Genomic DNA, 18204 nt, shown 5'->3' with positions numbered 1-18204 from the left:
AGAGCTGTGGACGGGCCCTCATACCACCCTCATGTGAGTCTGTTTCTGACCGTTTGAGCAAACACATGCACATTTGTGGCCTGCTGGAGCTGTCATTTTCTGCAGGGCTCTGGCTGTGAGTCTTTCTGCTCCTCCTTGCACAAGAGCGGGGTCTTTCTGGTCCTGCTGAGCTGTGAGTTGTTGCCCTCCTACGGTCTCCTCCAGCTGTCTCTTTCTGATGTACTGGCCTGTGACTCTCCTGGTAGCGCTCCACTTTTCTGGATACTGCTCTAAGAGCTTTCTGGACACTTGTTATTATAATTTAATTATGCCAATGTGCTTTCATCAATTGAAAGCCCTTCATCTATTTTATGAGAATTTGTAAGATTTCTTGTTGCATAAAATAGACGCAGACCAGTCTTTAAATAATAGGTAATAGAATTTATCGGAGCTCGCTCCCACTCAAAACAAAAATATCAGTTTAAATACAGATCATGACGTCATTTCACTGTCTTAAACGAAACCCCCCTCTCGACAGGACAAAGTAAGGTGAAAAGTTCATTCTATCTTATTAACACACTCCCAGATAACTTTTGACCCCTCAACATTATCGATCACCACTGAACTGACAGGTTTAATTAACAACACTACGCTGACAGACACAGCAAACCTCTCCCATTGATGTGCCATCCTGGATGAGCTGCACTACCTGAGCCACTTGTGTGGGTTGTAGACTCCGTCTCATGCTACCACTAGAGTGAAAGCACCGCCAGCATTCAAAAGTGACCAAAACATCATTAGGAGGAACCAGGGCCAACCGCACCGCCACACCCCACACCATGACTGAGGGTCATGCTGGAGGATGTTGCAGGCAGGAAGCATAGGAACTGAGAAGTGGTCTGTGGTCCCCACCTGCAGAACCACTCCTTTAGTGGGGTGTCTTGCTAATCTTGCCTATAATTTCCACCTGTTGTCTATTCCATTTGCACAACAGCATGTGACATTTATTGTCAATCAGTGTTGTTCCTCGTGGACAGTTTGATTTCACAGAATTGTGATTGACTTGGGGTCATTTTGTTGGCAGTGTTCCCCTTATTTTTTGAGCAGAGGCGGATACTAGACCCATACTGGGTACTGTACACACACACACCTCCACCACGCAAACACACACACGAACTCACTGGCACACACACACACACACACCACACACTGGACACTTTTATCTTTATTTTTTTAGCAGTGTATTCATAATAGGGTAGGTATCTAGTTTATGAGCCTGGTAGATTTCTGTTGCATAAAATATATATATATTTATAGGGTAAGTATAGTATAGCCTGGTAGAGTGTATATATATTATAGGGTAAGTATAGTATAGCCTGGTAGTGTATATATATTATAGTATAGCCTGGACAAAGTAAGGTGAAAAGTATATTCTATCTATATATACATATATAATTATAGGGTAACATATAGTATAGCCTGAACTAGAGTGTATATATATTATAGGCTGAAGTATAGTATAGCCTGGTAGTGTATATATATGGATTATAGTATAGCCTGGTAGAGTGTATATATATCATATACCACTAGAGTATAGTATAGCCTGGTTCAGAGTGTGTAAATATTATAGGGTAAGTAACTAGTATGGCCTGGGTCAGAGTGTATATATATTATAGGGGGTGTATAGTATAGCCTGGTAGTGTATATTATTATAGTATAGCCTGGTAGAGTGTATATATAATAGTGTAAGTATAGTATAGCCTGGTAGAAGTGTATATGATATTATAGGGTAAGTGTAGTGTATATATATTATTTATAGCCTGGTAGAGTATGTATATAGACCCATTCTTATATTACACAGCAAAAGTATAGTATAGCCTGGTAGAGTGTGTATATATTATAGGGTAAGTATAGTATAGCCTGGTAGTGTATATATATTATAGTATAGCCTGGTAGAGTATATATATATATATATAGGGTAAGTATAGTATAGCCTGGTAGAGTGTGTATATATTATAGGGTAAGTATAGTATAGCCTGGTAGAGTGTGTATATATTATAGGGTAAGTATAGTATAGCCTGGTAGTGTATGTATATATTATAGGGTAAGTATAGTATAGCCTGGTAGTGTGTATATATTATAGTAAGTATAGTATAGCCTGGTAGAGTGTGTATATATTATAGGGTAAGTATAGTATAGCCTGGTAGAGTGTATATATATTATAGGGTAAGTATAGTATAGCCTGGTAGTGTATATATATTATAGTATAGCCTGGTAGAGTGTATATATATATATATAGGGTAAGTATAGTATAGCCTGGTAGAGTGTATATATATTATAGGGTAAGTATAGTATAGCCTGGTAGTGTATATATATTATAGTATAGCCTGGTAGAGTATATATATATATTATAGGGTAAGTATAGTATAGCCTGGTAGAGTGTGTATATATTATAGGGTAAGTATAGTATAGCCTGGTAGAGTGTGTATATATTATAGGGTAAGTATAGTATAGCCTGGTAGAGTGTGTATATATTATAGGGTAAGTATAGTATAGCCTGGTAGAGTGTGTATATATTATAGGGTAAGTATAGTATAGCCTGGTAGAGTGTGTATATATTATAGGGTAAGTATAGTATAGCCTGGTAGAGTGTGTATATATTATAGGGTAAGTATAGTATAGCCTGGTAGAGTGTATATATATATTATAGGGTAAGTATAGTATAGCCTGGTAGAGTATATATATATTATAGGGTAAGTATAGTATAGACTGGTAGAGTGTGTATATATATATATATATATATATATATTATAGTATAGCCTGGAAAAGCTGATGAATGAATCCTCATGAAGCTGATATGTTATTTCATAGTTTTGATGTCTAAACTACTAACACACAGCTCAGACACCCACCAGAGGTCTGTTTAAACTACTAACACACAGCTCAGACACCCACCAGAGGTCTGTTTAAACTACTAACACACAGCTCAGACACCCACCAGAGGTCTGTTTAAACTACTAACACACAGCTCAGACACCCACCAGAGGTCTGTTTAAACTACTAACACACAGCTCAGACACCCACCACAGGACTGTTTAAACTACTAACACACAGCTCAGACACCCACCACAGGACTGTTTAAACTACTAACACACAGCTCAGACACCCACCAGAGGTCTGTCTAAACTACTAACACACAGCTCAGACACCCACCAGAGGTCTGTCTAAACTACTAACACACAGCTCAGACACCCACCAGAGGTCTGTCTAAACTACTAACACACAGCTCAGACACCCACCAGAGGTCTGTCTAAACTACTAACACACAGCTCAGACACCCACCAGAGGTCTGTCTAAACTACTAACACACAGCTCAGACACCCACCAGAGGTCTGTTTAAACTACTAACACACAGCTACTCGTTCTCTCATTTTCTGTAGAGATGGCGGTGGCCCTGCAATTCCGCGTCCTCCAATCAGCTATTGAGTTCATAAAGACGACAGCTAATCAGGACCCTCAGAAGCTGAGCAGCTCTGTCAACGTGCCCACCTCTTCTCACCATGCCATCTACCAGAAACGCAAGAGCATCGCAGGTGAGAGGATATCCCATGTTTAGTTAGTTAGTTAGTGCCAAGACCAACACAGGTGAGAGGATATCCCATGTTTAGTTAGTTAGTTAGTTAGTGCCAAGACCATCACAGGTGAGAGGATATCCCATGGTTGGTTAGTTAGTTAGTGCCAAGACCAACACAGGTGATAGGATATCCCATGTTTAGTTAGTTAGTTAGTGCCAAGACCAACACAGGTGATAGGATATCCCATGGTTGGTTAGTTAGTTAGTGCCAAGACCAACACAGGTGATAGGATATCCCATGGTTGGTTAGTTAGTTAGTGCCAAGACCAACACAGGTGATAGGATATCCATGGTTGGTTGGTTAGTTAGTGCCAAGACCAACACAGGTGATAGGATATCCCATGGTTGGTTAGTTAGTTAGTGCCAAGACCAACACAGGTGATAGGATATCCATGGTTGGTTAGTTAGTTAGTGCCAAGACCAACACAGGTGATAGGATATCCATGGTTGGTTAGTTAGTTAGTGCCAAGACCAACACAGGTGATAGGATATCCCATGTTTAGTTAGTTAGTTAGTTAGTGCCAAGACCAACACAGGTGATAGGATATCCCATGGTTGGTTAGTTAGTTAGTGCCAAGACCAACACAGGTGATAGGATATCCATGGTTGGTTGGTTAGTTAGTGCCAAGACCAACACAGGTGATAGGATATCCATGGTTGGTTAGTTAGTTAGTGCCAAGACCAACACAGGTGATAGGATGTCCCATGGTTGGTTAGTTAGTTAGTGCCAAGACCAACACAGGTGATAGGATGTCCCATGTTTAGTTAGTTAGTTAGTGCCAAGACCAACACAGGTGAGAGGATATCCCATGGTTGGTTAGTTAGTTAGTGCCAAGACCAACACAGGTGAGAGGATATCCCATGTTTAGTTAGTTAGTTAGTGCCAAGACCAACACAGGTGATAGGATGTCCCATGGTTGGTTAGTTAGTTAGTGCCAAGACCAACACAGGTGAGAGGATATCCCATGGTTGGTTAGTTAGTTAGTGCCAAGACCAACACAGGTGATAGGATGTCCCATGGTTGGTTAGTTAGTTAGTGCCAAGACCAACACAGGTGATAGGATATCCCATGGTTGGTTAGTTAGTTAGTGCCAAGACCAACACAGGTGATAGGATATCCCATGGTTGGTTAGTTAGTTAGTGCCAAGACCAACACAGGTGATAGGATATCCCATGTTTAGTTAGTTAGTTAGTGCCAAGACCAACACAGGTGATAGGATGTCCCATGGTTGGTTAGTTAGTTAGTGCCAAGACCAACACAGGTGATAGGATATCCCATGTTTAGTTAGTTAGTTAGTGCCAAGACCAACACAGGTGATAGGATATCCCATGTTTAGTTAGTTAGTTAGTTAGTTAGTGCCAAGACCAACACAGGTGATAGGATATCCCATGTTTAGTTAGTTAGTTAGTGCCAAGACCAACACAGGTGATAGGATATCCCATGTTTAGTTAGTTAGTTAGTTAGTGCCAAGACCATCGCAGGTGAGAGGATATCCCATGGTTGGTTAGTTAGTTAGTGCCAAGACCAACACAGGTGATAGGATATCCCATGGTTGGTTAGTTAGTTAGTGCCAAGACCAACACAGGTGATAGGATATCCCATGTTTAGTTAGTTAGTTAGTGCCAAGACCAACACAGGTGATAGGATATCCCATGGTTGGTTAGTTAGTTAGTGCCAAGACCAACACAGGTGATAGGATATCCCATGGTTGGTTAGTTAGTTAGTGCCAAGACCAACACAGGTGATAGGATATCCCATGGTTAGTTAGTTAGTTAGTGCCAAGACCAACACAGGTGAGAGGATATCCCATGGTTGGTTAGTTAGTTAGTGCCAAGACCAACACAGGTGATAGGATATCCCATGGTTGGTTAGTTAGTTAGTGCCAAGACCAACACAGGTGATAGGATATCCCATGTTTAGTTAGTTAGTTAGTGCCAAGACCAACACAGGTGAGAGGATATCCCATGGTTGGTTAGTTAGTTAGTGCCAAGACCAACACAGGTGATAGGATATCCATGGTTGGTTAGTTAGTTAGTTAGTGCCAAGACCAACACAGGTGATAGGATATCCATGGTTGGTTAGTTAGTTAGTGCCAATAGCATAGGACTGTGTTGCTCAGGGTCTAGAAGAAGAATACTACTTGATTGTTACTTTACAGTTGACAGATCTAAGGGAAATGAGAGCTCTCTATCTGTTGGAGTTGTCATGGTTATTTACATATTAATGGCATGATGCAAACTACTGTTTCCGAAGTAGACGTCAGTGTAACTGCTTTGTAGTATACGAGATGTTTAGTGAAATACACTGAACAAAAATATAAACGCAACATGTAAAGTGTTGGTCTCGTGTTTCATGAGCTGAAATAAAAGATCCCAGAAATGTTCCACACAAAAAGCTTATTTCTCTAAACTGTTGTGCACAAATTTGTTTACATCCCTGATAGTGAACATTTCTCCTTCGCCAAGATAATCCGTCCACCTGACAGGTGTGGCATATCAAGAAGCTGATTAAACACCATTATCACTACACAGGTGCACCTTGTGCTGTGGACAATAAAAGGCCACTCTAAAATGTGCAGCTTTGTCACACAACTCGATGTCTCGGGTCGAGGGAGCGTGCAATTGGCATGCTGACAGCAGGAATGTCCACCAGAGCTGTTGCCAGATCATTTAATGCTCATTTGTCTACAATAATCCGCCTCCAATGTCGTTTTAGAGAACTTGGCAATACGTGCAAGCTACTGACAACAGACAGAAATGCATTTTATCGATGGCAGTTTGAATGCACAGGGATACTGTGAAGAGATCCTGAGGCCCATTGTCGAGCCATTCATCCTCTACCATCACCTCATGTTTCAGCATGATAATGCACGTCCCCATGTCGTAAGGATCTGTTCACAATTCCCGGAAGCTGAAAGTGGCCCAGTTCTTTCAGATGGTGGTCACACCAAATACTGACTGGTTTTCTGATCCACACCCCTACATAGATTAGGACATCGTTGATTTATTTCCATTGACTGATTTCCTGATATGTATCTATCTATTCCTGATATGTATCTATCTATTCCTGATATGTATCTATCTATTCCTGATATGTATCTATCTATTCCTGATATGTATTTATGTATGTATCTATCTATTCCTGATATGTATCTATCTATTCCTGATATGTATCTATCTATTCCTGATATGTATCCCTATCCTCAATGTAACTCCGTAAAGTATTTGGTTGCGTATATATTTATGTTCGGTGTTTATGACCAGTCTGAGATGTTTAGTGAAATGGTTTCAGTAGAAGTCGTGTTCGGTGTAGGTATTATGACCAGTCTGAGATGTTTAGTGAAATGGTTACAGTTGAAGTCGGAAGTTTACATACACCTTAGCCAAATACATTTAAACTCAGTTTTTCACAATTCCTGAAATTTAATCCTAGTAAAAATGCCCTGTCTTAGGTCAGTTAGATCACCATTTTATTATAAGAATGTGAAATGTCAGAATAATAGTAGAGAGAATGATTTATTTCAGCTTTTATTTCTTTCATCACATTCCCAGGGGGTCAGAAGTTTACATACACACAATTAGTGTTTGGTAGCATTGCCTTTAAAATTGTTTAACTTGGGTCAAACGTTTCAGGTAGCCTTCCACAAGCTTCCCACAATAAGTTGTGAGAATTTTGGCCCATTCCTCCTGACAGAGCTGGTGTAACTGAGTCGGGTTTGTAGGATCCTTGCTGGCACACACTTTTTCAGTTCTGCCCACAAATATTCTATAGGATTGAGGTGAGGGCTTTGTGATGGCCCCTCCAATAGCTTGACTTTGTTGTCCTTCAGCCATTTTGCCACAACTTTGGAAGCATGCTTGGGGTCATTGTCCATTTGGAAGACCCATTTGTGACCAAGCTTTAACTTCCTGACTGATGTCTTGAGATGTTGCTTCAATATATCCACATAATTTTCCTGCCTCATGATGCCATATATTTTGTGAAGTGCAACAGTCACTCCTGCAGCAAAGCACCCCACAACATGATGCTGCCACCCCTGTGCTTCATGGTTGGGATGGTGTTCTTCGGCTTGCAATCCTCCCCTTTTTCCTCCAAACATAACAATGGTCATTATGGCCAAACCATTCTATTTTTGTTTCATCAAACCAGAGGATATTTCTCCAAAAAGTATGATCTTTGTCCCCATGTGTAGTTGCAAACCATAGTCTGGCTTTTTAATGGCAGTTTTGGAGCAGTGGCTTCTTTCTTGCTGAGCGGCCTTATGTCGATATAGGACTCGTTTTACTGTGGATATAGATACTTTTGTACCTGTTTCCTCCAGCATATTCAAGGTCCTTTGCTGTTGTTCTTGGATTGATTTGCACTTTTCACACCAAAGTACATTCATCTCTAGGAGACAGAACGCGTCTCGTTCCTGAGCAGTATGACGGCTGCTCCCAAGGATGAACCAGACTTGTGGAGGTCTACAATTTTTTTCTGAGGTCTTGACTGATTTCTTTTGATTTTCCCATGATGTCAAGCAAAGAGGCACTGAGTTTGAAGGTAGGCCTTGAAATACATCCACAGGTACACCTCCAATTGACTCAAATTATGTCAATTAGCCTATCAGAAGCTTCTAAAGCCATGACATCATCTTCTGGAATTTTCCAAGCTGTTTAGAGGCCCAGTCAACTTAGTGTATGTAAACTTCTGACCCACTGGAATTGTGATACAGTGAATTATAAGTGAAATAATCTGAAAAATGACTTGTGTCATGCGCAAAGTAGATGTCCTAACTGACCCTAACTGCCAAAACTATAGTTTGTTAACAAGAAATTTGTGGAGTGGTTGAAAAACGAGTTGTAATGACTCCAACCTAAGTGTATGTAAACTAGTGTTAATGACTCCAACCTAAGTGTATGTAAACTAGTGTTAATGACTCCAATAATATATGCCATTTAGCAGACGCTTTTATCCAAAGCGACTTACAGTCATGTGTGCATACATTCTATGTATGGGTGGTCCCGGGGATCGAACCCACTACCCTGGCGTTACAAGCGCCATGCTCTACCAACTGAGCTACAGGACCACATACCAACCTAAGTGTATGTAAACTAGTTTTAATGACTCCAACCTAAGTGTATGTAAACTAGTGTTAATGACTCCAACCTAAGTGTATGTAAACTAGTGTTAATGACTCCAACCTAAGTGTATGTAAACTAGTTTTAATGACTCCAACCTAAGTGTATGTAAACTAGTGTTAATGACTCCAACCTAAGTGTATGTAAACTAGTTTTAATGACTCCAACCTAAGTGTATGTAAACTAGTTTTAATGACTCCAACCTAAGTGTCTGTAAACTAGTTTTAATGACTCCAACCTAAGTGTCTGTAAACTAGTTTTAATGACTCCAACCTAAGTGTATGTAAACTAGTGTTAATGACTCCAACCTAAGTGTATGTAAACTAGTTTTAATGACTCCAACCTAAGTGTATGTAAACTAGTTTTAATGACTCCAACCTAAGTGTATGTAAACTAGTGTTAATGACTCCAACCTAAGTGTATGTAAACTAGTGTTAATGACTCCAACCTAAGTGTATGTAAACTAGTGTTAATGACTCCAACCTAAGTGTATGTAAACTAGTGTTAATGACTCCAACCTAAGTGTATGTAAACTAGTGTTAATGACTCCAACCTAAGTGTATGTAAACTAGTGTTAATGACTCCAACCTAAGTGTATGTAAACTAGTTTTAATGACTCCAACCTAAGTGTATGTAAACTAGTGTTAATGACTCCAACCTAAGTGTCTGTAAACTAGTGTTAATGACTCCAACCTAAGTGTCTGTAAACTAGTTCTAATGACTCCAACCTAAGTGTCTGTAAACTAGTGTTAATGACTCCAACCTAAGTGTCTGTAAACTAGTGTTAATGACTCCAACCTAAGTGTCTGTAAACTAGTGTTAATGACTCCAACCTAAGTGTATGTAAACTAGTTTTAATGACTCCAACCTAAGTGTATGTAAACTAGTGTTAATGACTCCAACCTAAGTGTATGTAAACTAGTGTTAATGACTCCAACCTAAGTGTCTGTAAACTAGTGTTAATGACTCCAACCTAAGTGTCTGTAAACTAGTTCTAATGACTCCAACCTAAGTGTCTGTAAACTAGTGTTAATGACTCCAACCTAAGTGTATGTAAACTAGTGTTAATGACTCCAACCTAAGTGTCTGTAAACTAGTGTTAATGACTCCAACCTAAGTGTATGTAAACTAGTGTTAATGACTCCAACCTAAGTGTATGTAAACTAGTGTTAATGACTCCAACCTAAGTGTCTGTAAACTAGTTTTAATGACTCCAACCTAAGTGTATGTAAACTAGTTTTAATGACTCCAACCTAAGTGTATGTAAACTAGTGTTAATGACTCCAACCTAAGTGTATGTAAACTAGTGTTAATGACTCCAACCTAAGTGTATGTAAACTAGTGTTAATGACTCCAACCTAAGTGTCTGTAAACTAGTGTTAATGACTCCAACCTAAGTGTCTGTAAACTAGTTTTAATGACTCCAACCTAAGTGTTTGTAAACTAGTGTTAATGACTCCAACCTAAGTGTCTGTAAACTAGTTTTAATGACGCCAACCTGTAAACGTACGACTTCAACTGTATGACCAGTCTGAGATGTTTAGTAAAATGGTTATGACCGGACTGAATGTTATCGTGACCATTCAGATGTTATCTTGACCAAACTGAGATGTTATCGTGAACGGTCTGAGATGTCATCGTGACCAGACTGAGATGTCATCTTGACCAAACTGAGATGTCATCTTGACCAGACTGAGATGTCATCGTGACCAGACTGAGATGTCATCGTGACCAGTCTGAGATGTCATCGTGACCAGACTGAGATGTCATCGTGACCAGACTGAGATGTCATCGTGACCAGACTGAGATGTCATCTTGACCAGACTGAGATGTCATCGTGACCAGTCTTAGATGTCATCGTGACCAGTCTGAGATGTCATCGTGACCAGTCTGAGATGTCATCGTGACCAGTCTGAGATGTCATCGTGACCAGTCTGAGATGTCATCGTGACCGGTCTGAGATGTCATCGTGACCGGACTGAGATGTCATCGTGACCAGACTGAGATGTCATCGTGACCAGACTGAGATGTCATCGTGACCAGACTGAGATGTCATCTTGACCAGACTGAGATGTCATCTTGACCAGACTGAGATGTCATCTTGACCAGACTGAGATGTCATCTTGACCAGACTGAGATGTCATCTTGACCAGACTGAGATGTCATCTTGACCAGACTGAGATGTCATCTTGACCAGACTGAGATGTCATCTTGACCAGACTGAGATGTCATCTTGACCAGACGTGAGATGTCATCTTGACCAGACTGAGATGTCATCGTGACCAGACTGAGATGTCATCGTGACCAGTCTGAGATGTCATCGTGACCGGACTGAGATGTCATCGTGACCAGACTGAGATGTCATCGTGACCGGACTGAGATGTCATCGTGACCGGACTGAGATGTCATCGTGACCAGTCTGAGATGTCATCGTGACCAGACTGAGATGTCATCGTGACCAGTCTGAGATGTCATCTTGACCAGTCTGAGATGTCATCGTGACCAGACTGAGATGTCATCGTGACCAGACTGAGATGTCATCGTGACCAGACTGAGATGTCATCGTGACCAGACTGAGATGTCATCTTGACCAGACTGAGATGTCATCTTGACCAGACTGAGATGTTATCTTGACCAGACTGAGATGTCATCGTGACCGGTCTGAGATGTCATCGTGACCAGACTGAGATGTCATCGTGACCAGACTGAGATGTCATCGTGACCAGACTGAGATGTCATCGTGACCAGACTGAGATGTCATCTTGACCAGACTGAGATGTTATCTTGACCAGACTGAGATGTCATCTTGACCAGTCTGAGATGTCATCGTGACCAGACTGAGATGTCATCGTGACCAGTCTGAGATGTCATCGTGACCAGTCTGAGATGTCATCGTGACCAGTCTGAGATGTCATCGTGACCAGACTGAGATGTCATCGTGACCGGTCTGAGATGTTATCGTGACCGGTCTGAGATGTTATCGTGACCAGTCTGAGATGTCATCGTGACCAGACTGAGATGTCATCGTGACCGGTCTGAGATGTCATCGTGACCGGTCTGAGATGTCATCGTGACCGGTCTGAGATGTCATCGTGACCAGACTGAGATGTCATCGTGACCAGTCTGAGATGTCATCGTGACCGACTGAGATGTCATCGTGACCGGACTGAGATGTCATCGTGACCGGACTGAGATGTCATCGTGACCGACTGAGATGTCATCGTGACCAGTCTGAGATGTCATCGTGACCAGACTGAGATGTCATCGTGACCAGTCTGAGATGTTATCGTGACCGGTCTGAGATGTCATCGTGACCAGACTGAGATGTCATCTTGACCGGTCTGAGATGTCATCGTGACCAGACTGAGATGTCATCGTGACCAGACTGAGATGTCATCGTGACCGGTCTGAGATGTCATCGTGACCAGTCTGAGATGTTTAGTGAAATGGTTTCAGTTGAAGTCGTGTTCGGTGTAGGTATTATGACCAGTCTGAGATGTTTAGTGAAATGGTTTCAGTTGAAGTCGTGTTCGGTGTAGGTATTATGACCAGTCTGAGATGTTTAGTGAAATGGTTTCAGTAGAAGTCGTGTTCGGTGTAGGTATTATGACCAGTCTGAGATGTTTAGTGAAATGGTTTCAGTAGAAGTCGTGTTCGGTGTAGGTATTATGACCAGTCTGAGATGTTTAGTGAAATGGTTTCAGTAGAAGTCGTGTTCGGTGTAGGTATTATGACCAGTCTGAGATGTTTAGTGAAATGGTTTCAGTTGAAGTCGTGTTCGGTGTAGGTATTATGACCAGTCTGAGATGTTTAGTGAAATGGTTTCAGTTGAAGTCGTGTTCGGTGTAGGTATTATGACCAGTCTGAGATGTTTAGTGAAATGGTTTCAGTTGAAGTCGTGTTCGGTGTAGGTATTATGACCAGTCTGAGATGTTTAGTGAAATGGTTTCAGTGGAAGTCGTGTTCGGTGTAGGTATTATGACCAGTCTGAGATGTTTAGTGAAATGGTTTCAGTAGAAGTCGTGTTCGGTGTAGGTATTATGACCAGTCTGAGATGTTTAGTGAAATGGTTTCAGTAGAAGTCGTGTTCGGTGTAGGTATTATGACCAGTCTGAGATGTTTAGTGAAATGGTTTCAGTTGAATGTCATCTTGACGGTGTAGGTGTTATGACCAGTCTGAGATGTTTAGTGAAATGGTTTCAGTAGAAGTCGTGTTCGGTGTAGGTATTATGACCAGTCTGAGATGTTTAGTGAAATGGTTTCAGTTGAAGTCTGAGATGTTCGGTGGTATTAGTCTGAGATGTTTAGTGACCAGTCTGAGATGTTTGAGTGAAATGGTTTCAGTGAAGTCGTGTTCGGTGATATTATGACCAGTCTGAGATGTTTAGTGAAATGGTTTCAGTTGAAGTCGTGTTCGGTGTAGGTATTATGACCAGTCTGAGATGTTTAGTGAAATGGTTTCAGTAGAAGTCGTGTTCGGTGTAGGTATTATGACCAGTCTGAGATGTTTAGTGAAATGGTTTCAGTTGAAGTCGTGTTCGGTGTAGGTATTATGACCAGTCTGAGATGTTTAGTGAAATGGTTTCAGTTGAAGTCGTGTTCGGTGTAGGTATTATGACCAGTCTGAGATGTTTAGTGAAATGGTTTCAGTAGAAGTCGTGTTCGGTGTAGGTATTATGACCAGTCTGAGATGTTTAGTGAAATGGTTTCAGTTGAAGTCGTGTTCGGTGTAGGTATTATGACCAGTCTGAGATGTTTAGTGAAATGGTTTCAGTTGAAGTCGTGTTCGGTGTAGGTATTATGACCAGTCTGAGATGTTTAGTGAAATGGTTTCAGTTGAAGTCGTGTTCGGTGTAGGTATTATGACCAGTCTGAGATGTTTAGTGTAATAGTTACAGTTGAAGTCGGAAGTTTACATAAATCTTAGCCAAATACATTTAAACTCAGTTTTTCACAATTCCTGAAATTTAATCCTAGTAAAAATGCCCTGTCTTAGGTCAGTTAGATCACCATTTTATTATAAGAATGTGAAATGTCAGAATAATAGTAGAGAGAATGATTTATTTCAGCTTTTATTTCTTTCATCACATTCCCAGGGGGTCAGAAGTTCACATGCACTCAATTAGTATTTGGCAGAATTGCCTTTAAATTGTTTAACTTGGGTCAAACGTTTCAGGTAGCCTTCCACAAGCTTCCCACAATAAGTTGGTGAATTTTGGCTCATTCCTCCTGACAGAGCTGGTGTAACTGAGTCGGGTTTGTAGGATCCTTGCTTGCACACACTTTTTCAGTTCTGCCCACAAATATTCTATAGGATTGAGGTCAGGGCTTTGTGATGGCCACTCCAATAGCTTGACTTTGTTGTCCTTAAGCCATTTTGCCATAACTTTGGAAGTATGCTTGGGGTCATTGTCCATTTGGAAGACCCATTTGTGACCAAGCTTTAACTTCCTGACTGATGTCTTGAGATGTTGCTTCAATATATCCACATACTTTTCCTGCCTCATGATGCCATCTATTTTGTGAAGTGCACCAGTCCCTCCTGCAGCAAAGCACCTTCATAACATGATGCTGCCACCCCCGTGCTTCACGGTTGGGATGGTGTTCTTCGGCTTGCAATCCACCCCTTTTTCCTCCAAACATAACAATGGTCATTATGGCCAAACCATTCTATTTTTGTTTCATCAAACCAGAGGATATTTCTCCAAAAAGTAAGATCTTTGTCCCCATGTGCAGTTGCAAACCGTGTCTGGCTTTTTTATGGCGATTTTGGAGCAGTGGCTTCTTTCTTGCTGAGCGGCCTTTCAGGTTATGTCGATATAGGACTCATTTTACTGTGGATATAGATACTTTTGTACCTGTTTCCTCCAGCATATTCAAGGTCCTTTGCTGTTGTTCTTGGATTGATTTGCACTTTTCACACCAAAGTACATTCATCTCTAGGAGACAGAACGCGTCTCGTTCCTGAGCGGTATGACGGCTGCTCCCAAGGACGAACCAGACTTGTGGAGGTCTACAATTTTTTTCTGAGGTCTTTACTGATTTCTTTTGATTTTCAAATGTCGTCAAGCAATGAGGCACTGAGTTTGAAGGTAGGCCTTGAAATACATCCACAGGTACACCTCCAATTGACTCAAATTATGTCAATTAGCCTATCAGAAGCTTCTAAAGCCATGACATCATCTTCTGGAATTTTCCAAGCTGTTTAGAGGCCCAGTCAACTTAGTGTATGTAAACTTCTGACCCACTGGAATTGTGATACAGTGAATTATAAGTGAAATAATCTGAAAAATGACTTGTGTCATGCGCAAAGTAGATGTCCTAACTGACTTGCCAAAACTATAGTTTGTTAACAAGAAATTTGTGGAGTGGTTGAAAAACGAGTTGTAATGACTCCAACCTAAGTGTATGTAAACTAGTTTTAATGACTCCAACCTAAGTGTATGTAAACTAGTGTTAATGACTCCAACCTAAGTGTATGTAAACTAGTTTTAATGACTCCAACCTGTAAACGTACGACTTCAACTGTATGACCAGTCTGAGATGTTTAGTAAAATGGTTTTGACCGGACTGAATGTTATCGTGACCAGTCAGATGTTATCTTGACCAAACTGAGATGTTATCGTGACCGGTCTGAGATGTCATCGTGACCGGTCTGAGATGTCATCGTGACCGGTCTGAGATGTCATCGTGACCAGACTGAGATGTCATCGTGACCAGACTGAGATGTCATCGTGACCGGTCTGAGATGTCATCGTGACCAGTCTGAGATGTCATCGTGACCGGACTGAGATGTCATCGTGACCGGACTGAGATGTCATCGTGACCGGTCTGAGATGTCATCGTGACCAGACTGAGATGTCATCGTGACCAGTCTGAGATGTCATCGTGACCAGTCTGAGATGTCATCGTGACCGGTCTGAGATGTCATCGTGACCAGTCTGAGATGTCATCGTGACCGGACTGAGATGTCATCGTGACCAGTCTGAGATGTCATCGTGACCAGTCTGAGATGTTATCTTGACCAAACTGAGATGTTATCGTGACCGGACTGAGATGTTATCGTGACCAGACTGAGATGTTATCGTGACCGGTCTGAGATGTCATCGTGACCGGTCTGAGATGTCATCGTGACCGGTCTGAGATGTCATCGTGACCGGTCTGAGATGTCATCGTGACCGGTCTGAGATGTTATCGTGACCAGACTGAGATGTCATCGTGACCGGTCTGAGATGTCATCGTGACCAGTCTGAGATGTTATCGTGACCGGTCTGAGATGTCATCGTGACCGGTCTGAGATGTCATCGTGACCAGACTGAGATGTCATCGTGACCAGTCTGAGATGTTATCGTGACCGGTCTGAGATGTCATCGTGACCGGTCTGAGATGTCATCGTGACCGGTCTGAGATGTCATCGTGACCAGTCTGAGATGTCATCGTGACCAGTCTGAGATGTCATCGTGACCGGTCTGAGATGTCATCGTGACCGGTCTGAGATGTCATCGTGACCGGTCTGAGATGTCATCGTGACCGGTCTGAGATGTCATCGTGACCAGACTGAGATGTCATCGTGACCAAACTGAGATGTCATCGTGACCGGTCTGAGATGTCATCTTGACCAGACAGATGTCATCGTGACCGGACTGAGATGTCATCTTGACCAGACAGATGTTATCGTGACCAGACAGAGATGTCATCGTGACCAAACTGAGATGTCATCGTGACCGGACTGAGATGTTATCGTGACCGGTCTGAGATGTCATCGTGACCAGTCTGAGATGTCATCGTGACCGGACTGAGATGTCATCTTGACCAGACTGAGATGTTATCGTGACCGGTCTGAGATGTCATCGTGACCAGTCTGAGATGTCATCGTGACCGGACTGAGATGTCATCGTGACCGGTCTGAGATGTTATCGTGACCGGTCTGAGATGTTATCGTGACCGGACTGAGATGTCATCTTGACCAGACTGAGATGTCATCTTGACCAGACTGAGATGTCATCGTGACCAGACTGAGATGTCATCGTGACCGGACAGATGTTATCGTGACCAGACAGATGTCATCGTGACCAGACTGAGATGTCATCGTGACCAGACAGATGTCATCGTGACCGGACTGAGATGTCATCTTGACCAGACAGATGTTATCGTGACCAGACTGAGATGTTATCGTGACCAGACTGAGATGTTATCGTGACCAGACTGAGATGTTATCGTGACCAGACAGATGTTATCGTGACCAGACTGAGATGTCATCGTGACCAGACTGAGATGTCATCTTGACCAGACAGATGTTATCGTGACCAGTCTGAGATGTCATCGTGACCAGACAGATGTCATCGTGACCGGACTGAGATGTCATCTTGACCAGACAGATGTTATCGTGACCAGACTGAGATGTTATCGTGACCAGACTGAGATGTCATCTTGACCAGACAGATGTTATCGTGACCAGACTGAGATGTCATCGTGACCAGACTGAGATGTCATCGTGACCAGACTGAGATGTCATCGTGACCAGACTGAGATGTCATCGTGACCGGACTGAGATGTCATCGTGACCAGACTGAGATGTTATCGTGACCGGTCTGAGATGTTATCGTGACCAGACTGAGATGTCATCTTGACCAGACAGATGTTATCGTGACCAGTCTGAGATGTTATCGGGACCGGTCTGAGATGTTATCGGGACCGGTCTGAGATGTTATCGTGACCGGTCTGAGATGTTATCGTGACCGGTCTGAGATGTTATCGTGACCGGTCTGAGATGTCATCTTGACCGGTCTGAGATGTCATCGTGACCAGACTGAGATGTCATCGTGACCGGACTGAGATGTCATCTTGACCAGACTGAGATGTCATCGTGACCGGTCTGAGATGTCATCGTGACCAGTCTGAGATGTCATCTTGACCAGTCTGAGATGTTATCGTGACCAGTCTGAGATGTCATCGTGACCAGTCTGAGATGTTATCGTGACCAGTCTGAGATGTCATCGTGACCGGACTGAGATGTTATCGTGACCAGTCTGAGATGTCATCGTGACCAGACTGAGATGTCATCGTGACCAGACTGAGATGTCATCGTGACCAGTCTGAGATGTCATCTTGACCAGACTGAGATGTCATCTTGACCAGACTGAGATGTCATCGTGACCGGTCTGAGATGTCATCGTGACCAGTCTGAGATGTTATCGTGACCAGTCTGAGATGTCATCGTGACCAGACTGAGATGTCATCGTGACCGGTCTGAGATGTCATCGTGACCAGACTGAGATGTCATCGTGACCAGTCTGAGATGTCATCGTGACCAGTCTGAGATGTCATCGTGACCAGACTGAGATGTCATCGTGACCGGTCTGAGATGTCATCGTGACCGGTCTGAGATGTCATCGTGACCGGTCTGAGATGTCATCGTGACCAGTCTGAGATGTTATCGTGACCGGTCTGAGATGTCATCTTGACCAGAC

The 18204-nt window shown here is 42.3% G+C and overlaps 1 protein-coding gene and 1 long non-coding RNA gene across 2 annotated transcripts in view; one reads left to right on the top strand and one right to left on the bottom strand.

The window, feature by feature from the left end:
- The window catches only part of lyst (lysosomal trafficking regulator), a 282509-nt gene that overhangs the window by 184063 nt on the left and 80242 nt on the right, over nucleotides 1-18204 (top strand). Inside the window, 1 exon segment of the mRNA XM_052497067.1 lies at nucleotides 3420-3572. Coding sequence (XP_052353027.1) covers nucleotides 3420-3572 — 153 coding nt within the window.
- On the bottom strand, nucleotides 8791-10095 carry LOC127915933 (uncharacterized). Its single transcript, XR_008092996.1, has 3 exons — nucleotides 9988-10095; nucleotides 8868-9322; nucleotides 8791-8832 (listed from the first exon to the last, which is right to left on the bottom strand). It is a non-coding gene; the product is annotated as an uncharacterized LOC127915933 (long non-coding RNA).

This window comes from Oncorhynchus keta, chromosome 3 (genome assembly GCF_023373465.1).
Source record: "Oncorhynchus keta strain PuntledgeMale-10-30-2019 chromosome 3, Oket_V2, whole genome shotgun sequence".
NCBI lineage: Eukaryota > Metazoa > Chordata > Actinopteri > Salmoniformes > Salmonidae > Oncorhynchus > Oncorhynchus keta.
This window is presented reverse-complemented; position numbering and strand designations above follow the sequence as displayed.